The sequence below is a fragment of the Podarcis liolepis genome (genome assembly GCF_965112155.1).
Source record: "Podarcis liolepis genome assembly, chromosome: Z".
NCBI classification, from domain to species: domain Eukaryota; kingdom Metazoa; phylum Chordata; class Lepidosauria; order Squamata; family Lacertidae; genus Podarcis; species Podarcis liolepis.
The window spans coordinates 15725105-15743774 of NC_139570.1; the positions used below are offsets into that span (position 1 = coordinate 15725105).

An 18670-nucleotide genomic window follows, 5' to 3' on the forward strand; every position below is an offset into this window, starting at 1 on the left:
TTGGGATTGGGATGTACACTGATCTTCTCCAGTCCTCTGGCCACTGCTGAGTTTTCCAAACTTGCTGGCATATTGAGTGTAGCGCCTTAACAGCATCATCTTTTAATATTTTAAATAGTTCAGCTGGAATGTCATCACCTCCAATGGCCTTGTTATTGGCATAGTGATACTGAATTGACTTATGCATAGTCAGCTATTTTGAAAAGTTCTGTGTAAATATCCTATAGAGATCAGAATCATCTGTCTAATTCTTTCCATGTCTTGTAATAAGGCTTTGGCATTACCACCTGCAGTATGTGATGATGGTCAAATTCTTAGATTAGATAAGTCTTATAGCCACTCCTACAGATTTGTGTATGTTGGAAAGCAGGTTTTAACTTGATATGATTTAAGTTAATCAATTCCAGATGACAGGTCCATATGGCTTATATAGTGACTGCCTTTTGAGGCTTCTGGTTTTTTGTAATCTATAAGTATGGAAAATTACCTTGTCTTTTTCAGTCTTTGACTAGTTTGCTCTTACATTTCTCTGCTGACTCTAGGAGTGCCTCTTTATTAGTTTAAAAACTTGTTCAGCAATGCTTGCAGCAGCATTTTTAGTACCTTGTCTGCTGCTTTCCATTTCTGGGAAACCTTTCTTGATGCCCCCCCTTTATACATTTTTAGCCTGGAAGCTCTGGGTGTCTCCTGTAGTGTGCTTCAAATCTTTCTTTTTATAAACCATCTTTGTGCTGCTTTCATATTGACCTTCACTCTTAAACTGTCTTCCAAGATGATGCTAGAATTATTACTTCAGTAATGCAAAGTGGCAGTGAAGAGAAACAGGAATTTTGTTATACAGACATATAATGGGGATAAAAAAGACAGTTATAGAGAAGTATGGAACGACTCACAGTACCTATACTTAGACACCACGAGCTACATTTCAGTATAAGCCTGTTACTGCTATTCAGATGTTTGCATTGAACATGTAGTTTGAATTTACTGTTCTGGAAGGTGGTAGAATGGGAAGTATTTAGGGGAGAGGCACTTCAAATCTCTAAATACAATCATTATTTAAATGTATTCACCTTTCAGATCCTCCACTTCAAGAGGAAAGCATTTGTTATGTTTGGGATGTTCACTCTTCGGTACAGCTTTCAGTGTCAGGAACAGAAGGGGAAAGAGTTGATGTATGCATGTGAGAGTGGGCCATAATAATTTAGTAGTCAGCAGTCTTTTGATTGCTGCATTGATATACCCTACTCTCTCACACACATCTGCTCTTTCACCCTCTATCCTTTACTTTATGAACTGTATCAAGAGATAGTACATTCTGATGTTGAGATCCATTTCCGTTATTCATGAATTTAAAACAAAACAAAGCCATACTTGCAGCTAAAGTCTTAAAAATAGGTGAATGAAGAGACACTAAATTCACAAACAGTGCTTGAACAGATTCTAGCTTTGTACTGTTGATGCTTTATGGCAGGATTAAAAAGAAAGCAAATATTCAAAGCTTCATTATAATATTGCTCACAGTATAAATATTTCTGTTTAAAATTGAAGCAAAATTGATGTGTGTTACTGATCAAGCTGATATTAATATCAGCGACTGTGCCACCTTGATTAACTTAAGATGGGTTTATTGAGTTCTGAATTCTAGACATTCATTTTTAGTGAATATTCAGCCAAGTTATAGTTGCCATAAAATAGAAAGGGGAGGATAAGAAGTGTAAAAAACCCCAAAAACTTCCCTTAAGCAAAAAAAAAGTATCACATGTAAATTTGACAGATTTTTGTATGAATTGAGGTAGGAATTATTTAAAGGTATACACTGTTCAAGAACTAAGACCACTTCCCTGTTGCATTGTGATGGTAACACAAAGTAGAATGCTGATTGCATTAACAAATGTGATAACCAGCTATGGTTGTTGATACCCATGACTTCTATGGACGTGTATTTAAGCATACACTTCCTTGTTTCTGTGGCCTGTGCTTCCTCCCACATATGCCCCAAACACATGTCCCATAGCAGGTATACTACAAAAAAGGCACTAAAGATTAGCCTAAAAATGGAAACCTTGTCATTTTGATATTGATATTGATTTTGTTTAATTTTGTTAATTTGTTTTTGTTGAGTACAAGGGAAATTGAAGAAATGTGTAAGCTGTTATTTGTTTTGATCGGTAAAGAATTACAAATTAAACTTTATTTTGTTTTACAGGTTAGCATGAATTACACTGCGCAACGAAATTTGTCAAAAGTCATGCCTCTATGATAAAAATAGCCATTTCCTATAGATTTTTAGGTGCTGAGCATGAATATGACAATGAAAATACAAAATTGACTACTTTTTCTTAGAGAGCTGCAATAGTTTATTATATAATCAAGAAATACATATATATGACATGTATTGGTAAAAGCCTTCTTCTGCATCTCATGCCGCTTTGCTTGTTACTTGCATAGCTGCTTAGGATTGTCTCTGGCAAATATCCAGCAGTAGTCAGCCAACATGGAAATGGACTACTTTCACTGGTATCATTTCTCCATTGTTACAATTTCCGGATGAAAACTGTTCACCGTGCTTATCACTAACTATATTGCAGTTGATGGGGAATAAATCCAAGTGGGATTGGAGAAAGTGTATCTTTAAGGACATTTTGCAGCCAAATTTGTGATACAGAGACAGTGTTACCTCAACCAGTTCCTTGTAGTTTTCTGTCCTGACATTGGAAGTTAGTTGACACAAGACAAAATGCATCCCAAACTTTTTTCTTGTCACCTTGAAGCAGGTTGTCGAACATCTGGTCTTTAAAGAGCTCATGGATCTGAGGATCCACAAAAATTCTGTCTTTAATTTTTGCTGCACTGAGTTGACGGAATTTGTTAGATTGAAAGCTGATCCTGTCTTAAGTCCATGGCTTTTATGAAGTTTTTCATAAGACCAAGTTTGATGTGTAGCGGTGGATTTTTTGTGTTTCTGCCAGTGCTGGGTGTTCCACATTCTTCTCTCTAACCTTCAGAGATTTCCGTTGAGACCGTTCTCTCTTCACATAGTGGGATGTCTTTGCTCGGTAGTCCTAGTCACACACAAAAAGCCCAGTGGCATTTGTATATCCCAGCTGCAGACCCATCAACACAGACACTGCTTTCAAGTCACCACAGAAATGTCATCCATACCTGCTGTATTGAAAGCAGTCTAACAGCTATTTTAGGTTGTCATAGCTTTCTTTCATGTAGGCAGCGTGTTCTCACTGGAATGGGTGAGAATCAGATGGTGTTTTCGGGCACACTACTGCCCACTTCTTTTTCCTTGTGATGCCTCCACAAACAGGTAGTACCATGTAGAAGGAGCAGTCGTTTTTGTGCATAGGGAACAGCAAATGACATTACCCCTCTTTTATGCCTTTCAGCCATTTTGGAAGATTTCTTGCACACATACTACAGCATATGTGTGGGGTCCAGGCCTTGTCCTGTTCCCTGATATTGCATCCAAAATAAAGCTGATAACACCTTTTCCCCACACTATTGGAGTTATGGCCCTTTTCTGTGGCTTACAAACATTTCCTATTAATGTAACAATTGTTAACACATTTATGAGGCATCACTACTTCTGGATTTACAGTGAAGAGATTGTGTAGTACTTATGACACAGGAGTAATGGCAGATTAACACATGAAGTCACACAAATGACTTGCTCACCCTGTGAGACTTCACTTCTTATCAGCAATCTCAACATCTTATTTCAGCCATCTTAAAGTTGCAATGTCGTGACTAAACTCAGCTGTATGCCCTTGGTCTTGGGAGTGGTGTGTATAATGGACTGATGCATTAAGATGCCATATTTCACAATCTGGAATTAGAAATATAACATTGCCAAATGAAATTATGTACTTAATGCGGACTGGGTCATTTTTACATGACAGTCTTTCTATCTCCTAAATAGGAGCCAATCAACAAATGTTATTGTAATTTTCGTGATCAGCACCTCAAAATTAGTAAAGATTGGGTGTTTACATTTCAGAGGTACTTTGTGTGTTGTGCAGTGTTATGGTTAACTGGATTTCACAGTAACTTCTAACCCTGGTTTAAAGTTTATTGAGAAGGCATGAGAAGAGAAGGGATTGTAGGAATGAACAGTACATTCCAACAACTCATTCCTTAACTATGGTTAAAGAATCATTATTTCTGCATAGGACCACCATAGATCACTGGATGTGCAAGAACTATGATCATCATTATTTATTAATTAATTTTGTACACCGCCCATCATCTGTATATCTCATGGCGGTTCACACAATAAAATTACAATATAAAAAACCACAACATGCATAATAAAAATAGGAACAAAAACAACTTTCTGATAAGAGTGAAACTTGGAGATATGGTGAAACACCAGTCTTGCTTAAGTTGACATATGTGTTTGTAAAATAACTCTTTGTATTCTGATACATTTATAACACTCTCTTTTTCTTCCCCTAAAAAGGGAGGCCTGAAAAATAGTAAACACGAATGCACTCTGTCATCTCAAGAATATGTCCATGAACTACGATCAGGTATCTCAGAGGAAAAACTTCTGAACTGCTTAGAGTCCCTGAGAGTCTCTCTAACGAGTAATCCAGTCAGGTAGGTAATGAAAATTGTTATCCAAGGAAATTGCATTTGTAAAGTGATGTATGTTAAAAAAGTACAGAATTAGCCAGTTCTAAATAAAAATGTCTCCTGCTGCAGGGATTATGATTTGTTTTTCACTATGAGCATTATTTACTTAGGCCTTAAAACATAATTGGGACTTCATGTAGAAGAAATTTAGATTTTTGTGTCAAAAGGATGAAGTCCGTGCGTGTGTGTGTGTTTGTATGCAGCTTCTATTTTGATCCCCCAAACTTTTTAAAAAACCCATACTGTGTAGGAGATACTGTTGTGACTACAGCATTTATTTAAAGACCTACTTTCATTGAAAAATCTATTTGAAGGATTGAACACTTTGATGGCTGATAATTAATTAGGTTATTTATCCTTGGTAAATGAAACAAAAGACTGAGAAATGATACCTGTTGCTGGGTAAGCTGTGAAAAGCTCTATGTATGGTATTTTTGTTAATATGCCTTCTTGAATTCAAAATGTCTCCACATCTTGTTTAATACATCATAGTGGGCTGATAAGCAAGGAATTTTGACAGATGCTTCATTTAATTATGTTTTGTCTTAATAGAGGTTTTAAGGGAGGTAGGAGAGTGGTAGATAAGGAAAGGGCATAGAGTATGAACTTGCAAGGCCATTTCCCCCAAACCATGCCCACCTGTCGTATCTGCTGCTGCCTTCCACAAGGTGATATCAGCTATTGAATGGAGTTCAATCCTGCTTGGGGCTGCTTTGCCAGTGTGTTCCCCATAGGGAATATGGTGGTGGATCAGACCTCTTCCCCTTCACTGGGGGTAAACTTCAACAGGCGGCTTACTATTCACTTGGCATCATCATGACAGTGGTTGGATAACAGCTGAGTTACCCCACCAATCTGTCAAAGTTGGTCCATGGAGCAGAGTGCAATAAATATGGAGCCTGGTTCACTTGATCTTGAAAGTTTTATATAACACATTCTTGTTGAAGAGTTGCTTGCCCTTCCTGGTTCCTCAATATCTGTCTTCTTAAATGTGTTCAATAACAGCATTAGGACCTTTTGTTTGCAGGCTACAAGAACCAGCACAAACTATCACCTTTGATAGATCCGATGACAGCAGTCACCTCTTAAATTTAATGGGATGGTAGAAACAGCATTAAGCATGAAACACTTTGTTATATAGCTGATTGGTGTGGATTGCTGTGTCTGAGTGTTAGCATTTACTATTCATGCAGAAAAAATGATTTGGAAACAACATATTTAAGCACAAAGATGTAAATAATGTGTTGAGAAATCACATATAATTGGCTTCATAATTGACTGTGGGATTCTTACACTCTGTTATATTTATTATTATAGTCGTTCACCACTATAGTAAAAAATATTACATTTGTTTTCATATGACTTATTAGTAATAATCAGTTATCCTTTGCTACTAGGTTGCACAGGAACAACTCTGTCACAATAACAAAGTAAAAATACGAATATAGATAGGATTGCTGTGAAAATGCAGGTACAGTGGTGCCTCGCAAGACGAAATTAATTCGTTCCGCAAGTTTTTTCTTCTTGCGAGTTTTTCGTCTTGCGAAGTACGGTTTCCCATAGGAATCCATTGAAAATCAGTCAATGCGTTCCTGTGGAGACCGTCCGGGGACAGAGGGGAAGCGCCACGCGCCTTCCCCTCTGTCCCCGGACCTGTTTAAAGCAAGGGGCGACGGGGAGAAGATTGCTTCTCCCCGTTGCCTGCCCCACAATCTCCGGGGACAGAGGGGAAGGCGCGCGCGCCTTCCCCTCTGTCCCCAGACCTGTTTTAAAGCAAGGGAAGGGGCAGTGGGGAGAATCGCTTCTCCCCGTTGCCGCCCCTTGGTCCCCGGAGATTGCAGGGCTGCCAACGGGGAGAAGCGATCTTCTCCCCGCCGCCCCTTGCTTCAAAAGAGGTCCGGGGACAGCGGGGAAGACACGTTGCGCTTCCCCGCTATCCCCAGAGCTTGCGGGGCAAGCTTCGTTTTGCGAAGCAAGCCCATAGGGAAATGCGTCTTGCGAAGCGGCTAAGAAAACGAAAAACTCCTTCGTCTAGCGAGTTTTTCGTCTTCCGAGGCGTTCGTCTTGCGGGGTATCACTGTGTGCATTTTCATTCCGAAAACTATTCCTGTTTCTTAGAACAGAAAATGTGTTCTAATACTTTTAGTAATGGATGTGAGCTTCAAATATGTGGGAAATAGCTTGTGAGGTGTATGGTATAGGATAGCAAACAAGGACTTGTATCTAAACTACATTCACTGGAGTTTTCCTGCCTAATTCCTTCTGCAGTCCCTTGCACCCCCCTAAGAAAAGGTGATGGGTTGGAAGGTATAGGTAATGGAGAAGGGTGATCATGTGAACCTGTGAATGAAAGTGCCTCTGTTTTGTGTCTGGGGCATTATGGGATCAAAGTCATTTTTATGGTGGCTGATGGTGGAGTTTATATATATATGTGTGTGTGTGTGTGTGTGTGTGTGCGCGCGCGCCCATTGGTTGCATAGTTCTTCTAGATCCATTTACTCTTGGATATATACTCTGGCTTATTTCTTCCAAAACACAAAGATTTTGTGAAAACAGTATATTGGTTTCTGTGAGACTGAGATTAGTGGACGAGGTGATGAACAAATAGTCTTTTAAAAGAGCAGAACTCTTTAATATTGGGAACAGCAAGGAAGCCTTTGTATGAGTTGGGAGTATTAGCTGACCTTGTCTGTCTTATGAGGAATGAGAATTCCTTTGCAGATGTTGTTAATTTCCCCCAGCTCTCCTGCATCCAAATTTTGGCCAGATCTGGACAGTGGCACACAGTGAATCCTGCTCTCCCAGCTGTCCAGTTTGAGAAACATTGTGAGGGATTCCTGACACCTGAATCATATCCACACCATAAATTTGAAACATTCTTATACTATTTTAGCAGTCATGGTTTTCCCCAAAGAGTCCTGGGGACTGTAGTTTGTTAAGTGTGCTGAGAGCTGTTAGGAGGCCTTTGTAGAGCTACAGTTCCCAGGATTCTTTAGGGGAAGCTGTAACTGTTAACATGACATAAGAGTGCTTTAAAAGTGGTTGTTGGCATCTGTCTGTCTCAAGAGACAATGGAGTGTACCTCCAGGAGTGAAGCCAAGCTGCTGGAGAATCACAGCACCTGCTGTGGCTATCAGAATATCTCTATCAGGATAGGTGACATTGACATCAGCTTTTTACCTTTCTTGACAGCATTGTTCAACTTCTGTGGACAACAACCAGCAGTTTGTTTTTCGCGTTTTACACCACTGCATTTTCATCCAATTAAGGCATTCTGGGTCTGGCTCTTTATTCCTGGATCATACTTGTATGAAAATGTACTTCTTGTTTATACTGGTCCTAACACTGCAAAACGCATAGCATACTTAGACAAAGTGTTTCAAACCCAGCACATTTCTGAGGACCCTTCCCTTTGGCTGCTGAAGGCAAAGTGAGAAAGGAAACTTAACATGTAAACATGACCTTGATGTGTCTGTCCCAGTGTAAAGACAAGAAAGCAAATTCAGTCCTTTGAGACCTGCTTTGAAAGATTCAGGCTGTCTGAGTCCTTGAGACTAAGACTGCACCCCATCACTGTTTTATTGTTACCTCTGCCTTCTCTGTTAATTGTGCTTGCATTCATCTCACGAATTAGTGTTATCTATTCTTTCGCCACATTTCCCCCTTTTATTGTCACCTTTTGAATCTTGTCTAAATTGTGATTCTTGGGCTTATCTATTTCTTGGTGCTCTCAGTTGCTACTATAGTTTCTACTGCTGTCTTTATTCAGATGACTTTCAAGCCTCCTTTTAACATCCAGTTGAATTTTGTATTGTTGGGTTCTATCAGAGAAGTATCACTGCTAATACATTCATATTCTTAATAACTTTGTGTCTAAGCCTGAAACTGGATTGTGCTGTGGTTGAGGCTAGAGTTCTCTCTTTGAATACATCTGAAGGTAGAGTCCTAGGAGGAAGGTGGTAGTTCCTTATCCTTTTTTTAATGCTCACAGTCTCTGGTTTGTGTTTTTTTTTTAATGACATATGAGCAGAACAGTGGTACAAATATTAAAATATAACTATTTGCTTGATCAGCTTTACTTCTTGTTTCCTTTGAGCCTTATATATAACTTGCTTTAACCTTTCAACAAGACTTTTTAAATATGAACATGCACAGTAAAATCTTAAGTATGCCTTCCCTCGTCTCTTACTCCACCAATTCATTCAACCCTAAAAACAAATTATCAACCATGTCACATAATGGGGAAAATAAAGAAAATGGAAGGAGAGGCTAGGCAGTTAATAGGCATGAATTTTGTTAAATCTACAACTAGCGTGCTGTCAGTTAAGTGCTACAGCCTCCTTGACTACTATGTTTCAGTGTGTAACAGGCTCACTCTTTTCAAGTACTGCAAGTTAAATAATTTGGCTATTGCAATGCAAAAATTAAAATGTGATTCTGTTTAACCTTCCTCCAAAATGGAATAGTAATACAACCAGAAGTGAAATGAAGTTCCACTTTGTTCTGTGTACTTCTGGTAGTAATTGTGTTTAGTAACCCAAGGTAACGAAATATGTCCAAAATTCAGTGAATTCATATCCCAATGATCTGCTGAATTAATTGTAATCTTAAATCTAAATAAGACATGTTAATACTTTACTATTTCATGTAGGCATGGGAGAATGAGATGGGGTATGTATGACCTAACCTTCATTGGAATAGGTTCTCAGAAGTCTGTGGTTTTGAACTATGGAATTGGGTTTAGTACTTTAAAAGTTATGCCTATTTGTTTAATTTTTCTACCCTGCTTTTTGAAGCTAAAAGTCACCCAGTGCAGAATACAGAATAATAAAAGTAGCATACAAACAGCACCATTGTGTGAGTTCCCAAGATGTATACATACATAGATGCAAGAAGAATCTAAAGTGGGGTGACCCAACTTTTCATACCAGGTAGGCCGTAAGAGTACTTTGACATGGAACCCGCAGGTAGCATGCTGCCTTGTCGCGTGGCAGGGGGGAAGCAAAACCAAAGTTTGATTCCCCCCAGATTTTGCATTGCCTTCCCAGAGCTGGCTAAGCAAGGCACTGGGCTTTGGGAAGGAGGCACAAAGCTTCCCTCGCAAAGTCTAGAGAAAGCACTAACTAGGCTTTGCGAAGGAGATGGGAGGACTCTAGGACACTGTCAGAGCCCTCATGCCTCCTTCTCAGAGCCCAGCACATTGCTTACCTGGCTTTAGGAAGGAGGCATGAAGGTTGGGGGAGGCACCAAATGTTAAAGGCTTTCTAAAGAGAAAATGTCACCACTACCAGCACCACCCAAAGATAGCCAACAGCTTTAATATTTAATGCTGGTGAGACACCAATGATTCCACTTGGTGATAACCTTCTTGAGGAAGTGATGCACAGTTTTAGCACCACTACAAAGAAGGCCATGCCCTTTGCATAGTTGCATGTTTGATTTCTCCACAAACATAAGTCAATGCTCTTTAGAAGATATTAAAACAAAGGGAGGTTTGTAAAAGTTTTATAGCCAGTACTTTTAATTTCCTCTAGGTTCCCTCACAGACACATTGTCATTTATTAGTCCATAGTCTTTTTCACTCTGATGAGTTATTGTGTCTGTTCATGATCTTTATTATGCATTGCTTCAAGTAGCAATCTTGAACCTAGATGGCTCTAGAGAGCCATCTAGTGACTGAGGGTTGTATAAACACCACCAAAAATAAAATACAGAACAAAAAATATGAATAGTTAGCACACACTCTTGACAGACTGCTGAAATATGTCGGTAATTGTGGATATGATAGTAGCTGTTCCTTTATGCTTTCCATGTGACTATTCAAAGTATTTCACTTTTTATCAACAAAGGATGGGAATTGCTGCAATAAAAACATAAGCTTGCTATAGGTTTTGTTTTATAAATGTGATTGTTGTATGTTCAAAGCATTAATGGGATATTATTGAATGCTTGGTGTGCTGAATACTCTGCTCATTTATTTGAGTTCAGAAACTCAATCTTTTAGATATATGAAGTCAACAATTGCAAAAATGGCAACAGCAGCTCTTGAGTTGCATTGTTCTGAAGGTATCCTCTTGGTTTTCCTTTGGCCACTTAAATTTGTGTGTCAGCTCTCCTGCTTGTACAGTTGAAGGAACTTGGGCAGGAAGTTTGCAGACATAAAGGTAATGCTTCAGGGAGAGAGATAGAGAAAAGCAAATTAGCAAAGGCTTTACCATTAATTATTGGGAGCTCTACTGCTAATTTAAATAAATTCAAAAGACTAGATCTACCTCAGCAACTATATTGTAAAAATAAGAAAATGTGGAACCCAAGGCAAATTATAAGGTTATTATATTATTGTTTATATAGTGCCACCTGTGTACTTGCTCCTTCACAGGTCCTTGCTGCAATGAGTTTATAGTTTACATTGTGACAGTGCTGAAGCTCATATAAATGAATCTGTATAAATCTGTAAGGATTAAACTGTAAACTCATTGTGGAAAACATTTGTCTTTCTCCCCCCTTAGGCAGTGATGGGTACCATGGGCTGGCATGACCATAAGTAACATTTTAAAGATAGCTAATAAAAAAGAAGAGCAAAAGGAAAGACACTTTTATTAGTTTCTTGAATATTACACATACTTAATACTAAATAACTTGTAACATGTAACAGTTGACCATATGATTATTGGAGCAAGGAGGACTACACCTTTCTATTTTCCTACCATTCTCTATTTCTCCATGCAGCTTTGAAATATCACTCTTTTATTTGATGTTCAGTGATGTGACTTATGCTTTGAGATTACTGCTGGGAATGGAACACCATTAGAGGTGCATTCTGTTGCATACCATACATACCACTGAACTCTACCCTCTGGTGTTGCACTAATATTGAAAGTGACAACATATTAACACTGAATTTCTTCACACGAGGTCTGTTGCTTCAGGCATGCTTTGCCTCCTGCACAAGAATTTGCTCATTTTATAAAAGCCACAGTTTATATGGGAAGTGCAAACTTGAATTAATGGACCTCTGTGTTGATGGAATTGCCATTTTCACATATCCATAGTCTTTCTTGCATATATTGTGTTTTACCTTTACCTTTACTAGCATTGCTTTACTAGCAGTGGCTAAAAACACTTTGAAAGCTGCATCAGAAATGTCATAGTTTCTTAGGTACCACCTATGCAACAGTATGTACACAAGTAGAAGAATAGTTTGAATGTCAGTGAAGAATCTGGAAGATGCAAACATTTTAAAAAGTGCTCCCAGAGATTATCAGAAATTCAGAAATGAAAGGTTATGATTTGTTGATTATCTGTCTAGTTCAGTAGAGCTCAGAGATCATAGAGGAAGAAGGAAAACTTACCTGTATATTCACTGGTAAACCACTCCATTGGGGAATGGGGTTAGAAAAAGAATACCAGAAAGTAAAGAAATGCTGCCTTTGGACAGTGGACATTCTGTGTATCAGTAACTAGATGCCTAGGGGGTCCATATTTTGCTCTCTGACAGGAGTATCAACTGCCCACAGGCTTCCAATCTAGAGATGTCTGAATGATGTGGAGGGTTGGCATTCGTGCCAGTGAGATTTGCTGACATTTTATTTTGGGAAATAGGAGGGGAATCTTGACTTGCTGCCTTGCAACTTGCCTTCAGAATGGCTCACCAATAAGTCTTTTGTTGACCAAAGCCTAGAATTTTTCTTTAGCTCTCCAACCACCAAACACAACTCTTTCCCTAAGTCCTGTGCTATTTTTCCTGCAGCCAAATTCTTTCACTTCCCTCGCTGCACTTATACTGTTTACCAGAACTCTATTGTTCATTCTTCTCCTTCAGCATTAATATTTCAGCTTCCTGGTCACTGGAAGTGTGGTATGTGTGTTCGTAGGACGTTGCTAGATTGCAGACTACAGTTGGCCATTATTTAGCCTTTATATCCAACACATTTCAGTTTCAGCTGAATTACAATACTTAGTTTAGTAAAAGTGACATACAGTGGTACCTCAGGTTACAAACACTTCGGGTTACAGACTCCACTAACACAGAAGTAGTACCTCGGGTTAAGAACTTTACCTCAGGATGAGAACAGAAATTGCGCACTGGCGGTACAGAGGCCTCTAAGAAAGCATGTTAACTAATCCATGGGAAGAAGTAAGAAAATATGCAAATAAGGGCTTCAGTGGGGTTGGTGTCTCAATCCTGCTTTCTATTGTTCACGGCAGTGTTAAATTCAAAGGAGTTAAAGGGAACACAAAATCCCTAGTAGAGCCATAGGTCCATTCATCTTTCTCTGGCCTTGAACTACATATCCTCTAGATCATAATCATGAAATCCTTAAGATTGAGAAAAATAGGAAGCAAATGAACTTTCCAAGTACAGTGGTACCTCTGGTTACAAACTTAATTCGGTCCGGACGTCCGCTCTTAACCTGAAATCGCTCTTAACTTGTTAACATGCTTTATTAAGCTTAATTGATGATTATGAACATGACTGCCTTTCGTGTGTGCACGCGTGCTCGTGTGCGTTTCTGTTGTGTGAATGTGTTGTGTGAATTTTTCCATTGGGAGGGAAAAATGCTTAGAAGATTAACGATTCCAGATAAACAAACTGTTAATCCATGTGGTGCATGTGTTGCTGCTGCTGCTGTTGAGGCAGTTAAGTAGTTTTATTACCTAATAATATTATGTCACATAATACTGTAATACTTATAACACAGGGATTTTCTGTTCCATAAGATGCTAGCAGTTTTGGATTCCTTAATATCACAAACTAGGCTGGTGAGAGGTTAATCTCTGTGTTTATATACACATTCAACATTATCATCAACCTCTTGTATGTGCATTGGAGCCCCTTTGTCTGTAACAGGCACTTGGTTCGTATGACTAACTTTTGCCTATTGTGATTCTGTAGAAAAGGAAATGTAAACTATTTTGCATTTTATTTTTATACAGTTGGGTTAACAATTTTGGACATGAAGGGCTTGGGCTTCTGTTGGATGTTCTTGAGAAGCTTCTGGACAAGAGACAGTAAGTACAGACATGATCAGCGAAAGGGATAGTTAAAAAAGGGGGGCAGTTAATACAGTGTCTTACTGTTGGTATTCTCCCCCCCCCCTTAAAGGCAAGAAAGTATTGACAAGAAGAATCAGCATAAGCTTATACAGTGCCTCAAAGCATTTATGAATAATAAGGTAAGAATTTCAGTTTCTTCTGGTTTTTCCTTCAAGTGAGTTCAGTTTATGTGGTCATGAGTGACTCTCTCTCTCTCTCTCTCTCTCTGTGTGTGTGTGTGTGTATTTATAAACAGCTGAAATTACGAAAGGGAAATTTGGCCTATGGGTGACAATACTTTACCTGTTTTTCTGTAATTACTTCTGTCAGAAGAGAGAATAATGGGCAGCTAATTTATCAGTTACTTCATTGGTTAACAAATATATAAAGTGTTGTAAAAACTTACATTTGAGATTTTGGAAGATACATACAATTACATTTCTGAGAGTAGGAACACAGTCACAATTTTTTCCATGCTCCATCCTGCAGTCCACTAAGTTATGATGTCCATTTAACAGATTAAAGTATTGTGTGGTTGCGTTGGGATTGGAGGTTATGCACCACATGGTTGGCCATCATTAAAGGCCCTCCTTCTCTCCAGGCTCTCAGATCAAGCTGAGTGTGAACATGCAGCTGCATGCTGTTCGCCATTGCTAATCTTAACTGGTAGCATGTGGAATAAATTAAACTCAGAACCCACTGATACTGCAAAGTTAAAAAGTGCCGTCGCATAGGTTTTTTTATTATTAAGGAAACACTGAAACACACACAAACACATGAGGTGTGCATCTTGGTATGTCCACATGGTGGACTCAATCTGGAAAAATACTTAGCGATCTTATAAAGATGTTATACTAACAGCACAATCCTAACCATGTGCACACAAATGTAAGTCCTTTTGAATGCAGTGGAGCTTACTGACTGGTAACTTAAGAAAGGATAGAGAACCAAAAACTTTGACTTTCTATTACATTATAGACTACTTTTCTGGAATATTCTTACTTTTTTTTTGGAATTTCATGATTATAAAATAAGACAATGCAAGGTATGTAACACTCGTTTCTAATATAGGTCCCCCCATCCCATCCTGCATCCCCCCATCCCATCCTTCTAAATTGAAGGCGGAATTACCAGTTTTTCTCCAGAAGGAGTCCTGTGGCCTTAAAGCAGGGGGCAGCAACCTAAGGCCCATGGGCCACAAGCGGCCCATGGGGGTCGTTTAACCGGCCCCCGAGCTGCCTGCTTGGCGAGTCCCCATGCACTGTGCTAAACTGGAGCAGTGCTGTGCGGGGACTCGCTTCCGTGGCGCCAGAAATTGTGTCTGTGCAGATGCAGATGCCGGAAATCACAGGTGCGCGTGCTCACACATGCGTGCGATCCAGCCCACGGAGGGATCTCCGCTGGAGTGAACCGGCCCAGGCAAGGTAAACCTTGCCAACCCCTGCCTTAAAGACTAAACATTTTTGTAGCATGATTGCAAACCTATGCATACATATCTGGGAATAAGCTCCATTGAACTAAGTATAGCTTGCATTCTGATGCACCAGCTCAACCAGTCAAACACATTGAGCTTTAACAAAGGATGTTCAGTCAGCTGAGATTCAACCTTTACCTTTTTAATTAGAAATGCAAGCAATTTAGCAAGGAAGTTTTAACATTTAAACTGGTAGCCTCAAGTAGCAATCCCATCAGGTAGCGTTGGTTTTTTAAACTGGATTCTCTCATTGCTTCCGCTGATTAGCATAGATAAAGTAAAACCCAGCAGAGATCAGATAGGATTCTTTCAAATCCTCACCTCTGAAATTAGAGCTAATCTGTCACAAACAGTGGTAAAGCTTGAAAACCTCATTGACACATCATTTACTGGACAGAGGGGGGAGGGTTTGCCCCCAAAGTGGATTTAGAAGGGTATCATTCACAGATGTTTTGATATTATAATAATTTATTTCAAGTTGTGGAAACTGTAATTGATTAGCATGTGTGTATAGAGGGGAATTATTTTGGATATAACTATTCCAATTTTTATTTTTTATAGTATGGATTACAAAGAATCCTAGGAGATGAAAGAAGCCTTCTTTTACTTGCCAGAGCAATTGATCCAAAGCAACCAAATATGATGACTGAAACAGTAAAAATACTTTCTGCCATTTGTATTGTTGGAGAAGAAAATGTGTAAGTAACATCATACACTTAGATATTGGTCAATTTAAATTCAGTGTTTTATATCCAAGATCTTCTGTATGTCCACCCAACCTATTTTGCCTTTCTATTTTATGGCCCAAGAGACTTCATGATCCCTACTCTTGGTAGCAGCAGCATCCCGCTTTGAATAGAGAATAAGGTTATTAATGTCCAGTAGTATTGATGGCTATTTGCTGCCTTCATGATCAGAAGCAGCATGCTGGGGAATAATTGCTGGAGAGGACTGTTACTCTCATGACTTGCTTCTGGGCTTCCTTTAGGCATCTGGTTGGCACTGTGGGAAACAGGATGCTTCATTTGATAAGCCTTTGGTTTGATCTAGCAGGGCTCTTCTCATGTTTTCTTTTCACACTTTCCTGTGAATTTTGGCTTGAGGCACGACCTGCATTGCTGACAGTGTCATAATGCATGCTTTTTTTAGTGCAAAGAAAGAAAGACTGGGTGGAATTGAGTAGAATTGTCACAGGAGAAGTAGAGGGGTGGTGACTTTCTTGCACCATGGGCCAGTGGGGTGTAGTGTTTAGTGTGTTGGATGTGGATTTTGGAAACCAGGGTTCAAATCCCCACTTAGCCAAGAAGCTCACTGGGTGAACTTGGGACGATCAATGCCTCTCAGTCTAAACCACCACACTGTGTAATTGTTGGATTAAATGATAAAGAGAAGAATCATGGATGCCACCTTGAGCTCATTGCAGAGGAAAGGTTGGATAGGAATACAATGAATAAAAATAAAGAATTAAGAATTAAGATCAGCATTCCATAATAGAAGTATGTTGCAAGAAGTGTGTGTGTGTATGTGTGTGTGTTTTCAGACATAAAAAACAAACCATGAATCCTTATGTTGGATAAATTTTTAAAACTGACCTGCCCGCCTCTAAACACATAATACTGCATATCGTAATATGGAGAAGGGTAATATTATAGCCTTCAATCCTAAGATAGTTTCCTTCTGTGAACTTCCTTAACTTATCTATCCCTTTCTTCTACCTGAGTCCCCTGAGAAGCCTTTTGGGAGAACCTCCACCTCAGTTTGAGCAACTGTCCCTTTCCCCAGCACCCACCCTGCACATTGTTCAGCAAGGCACTGCAGCCTTCCAGAGAGCCTTTTAATGGGATGCATTTGACTGCTGTGGGAGGAAGGAATGTGAAAATTTTCTATCTGTGAACTTCCTTCACTTACCTCCAGATTCAAACCATAATGTCTTGGTTTAAGTTTTGTGTTTGTATACACATACTTTGAAAAAAATACAAAATCCTATTAAGAAAAAGAAATATGTTAATGAGTAGCCTATTAGATTCTAAGAGATAAAGTACATGAATGCCTTATAATGCTTATTCTTAAAATAACAAATTTCTGTTTCAGTCTGGACAAAATTTTGGGAGCCATAACAATTGCTGCTGAGAGAAATAATGGAGAGCGGTTCTCAAACATTGTGGAGGGGCTTGAGAATCATGAAGCTTTGCAGTTACAGGTGGGATTCTTTGGTTTACAACCATAACTATTATCTTAGTTTAGACTATTTAAATGATTTGTGTAACAAGTAGCTGCTGAAGAATATAGTTATGACATGGCTTTTTTGGAGGGCTAAAGGTTTGGCACCCAAATAAATATTTGCTTCAAGATTCTTTAATTCACAGTTTCGTGTATATTTTAGACATTTGAAATTAGACAACTTCTTTCCTTTAATGCAGTGTTAATAAAAAATTTTGAGAAAGTGTTTGAAATTAAGTGCCCAATAGTTTTAACGTCTCTGTTTATGAAAAACATGGCCCTTTATTCTACATGAAAATAGTTTCATTGGCTGTAGCATGGGAAAATAAATACTTTCATGGTCTCCACACACAACGATATGCCTTCCTTCTCCCTGACTCTTGTTTAGTTCTGCCCTAGTTCAAGTGTCTTCTGCTTCTGGGCAGAATCCAACCAGTCAGCAGGTTATCTCCCAGTCACAAAAGTTTTCAATTGTTGCTTGGGGAAAGGGCTGTAGCTAAGCAGTAAAGCATCTGTTCTGCATGCAGAAAGTCCCTAGTTCAGTCCTTGGCTTTTCTGGGTAGGACTGAGCACGTTCCCTGTCTGAAACTCTGGAGAGCTGCTGCCAGTCAGTGTGGATTTGTAATTTTTATAGTTTTTCATTTGTATTGTTTTTTGTTTTCTGGGTTTTTTTTATTGTTTTAAGGTCTTATTTTGTTCTTAAGGGGAAGGGTCAGGGCTGCCGGGGAGTGGGTCCCAGCCAACAAAATGGCTGGGGTATGTTCCACAGAGGGGGATGCGCTGGGACAACCGATCTCAGTGATCACGGGTAGGAGGAGGAGTTACGCTAAGACCAGACCATGTCATTACAGAGGAGGCAGGTTTAGTCGTTGTCTGAGGACTATCCCTGCCTCCGGGTCTGGTCCTGTCCGGACGGATACTAGAATCAGCAAGGGATACCCACATAGCCTGAAGGTGCTGCTGTGCAATGCCAGGTCAATGATTCATAAGACCACTGCCATCCATGACTTGATCATGGATGGAGGATTTGACCTGGCATGTGTGACAGAGACCTGGTTGGATGAAGCAGATGGGCCTGTTCTTGCCTCTGCTTGTCCACCAGGTTTCTCTTACGCACAGCAACCCAGGCCTTGTGGGCGGGGAGGGGGGGTTGCAGTGATTTTTAGGAAGTCATTAGTTTGCACCAGGCGTCCTATTGGGAAGACCCAGTTCTCTGAGTGCATGTTCTGGAAGTTGGGCAATAGGGGCAGTACAGGATTCCTTTTGGTGTACCGACCTCCCCGCTGCACCAAGGAT

At 39.5% G+C, this 18670-nt stretch overlaps 1 protein-coding gene across 9 annotated transcripts in view; it reads left to right on the forward strand.

The window, feature by feature from the left end:
• Positions 1–18670, forward strand: part of DIAPH2 (diaphanous related formin 2) — a 359470-nt gene that overhangs the window by 44524 nt on the left and 296276 nt on the right. For all 9 annotated transcript variants that reach the window (XM_083484624.1, XM_083484625.1, XM_083484618.1 and 6 more), the window contains 5 exons: positions 4469–4608; positions 13582–13656; positions 13751–13820; positions 15716–15852; positions 17246–17354. In XM_083484624.1, coding sequence (XP_083340750.1) covers positions 4469–4608; positions 13582–13656; positions 13751–13820; positions 15716–15852; positions 17246–17354 — 531 coding nt within the window. The remainder of the gene's footprint in view (positions 1–4468; positions 4609–13581; positions 13657–13750; positions 13821–15715; positions 15853–17245; positions 17355–18670) is intronic.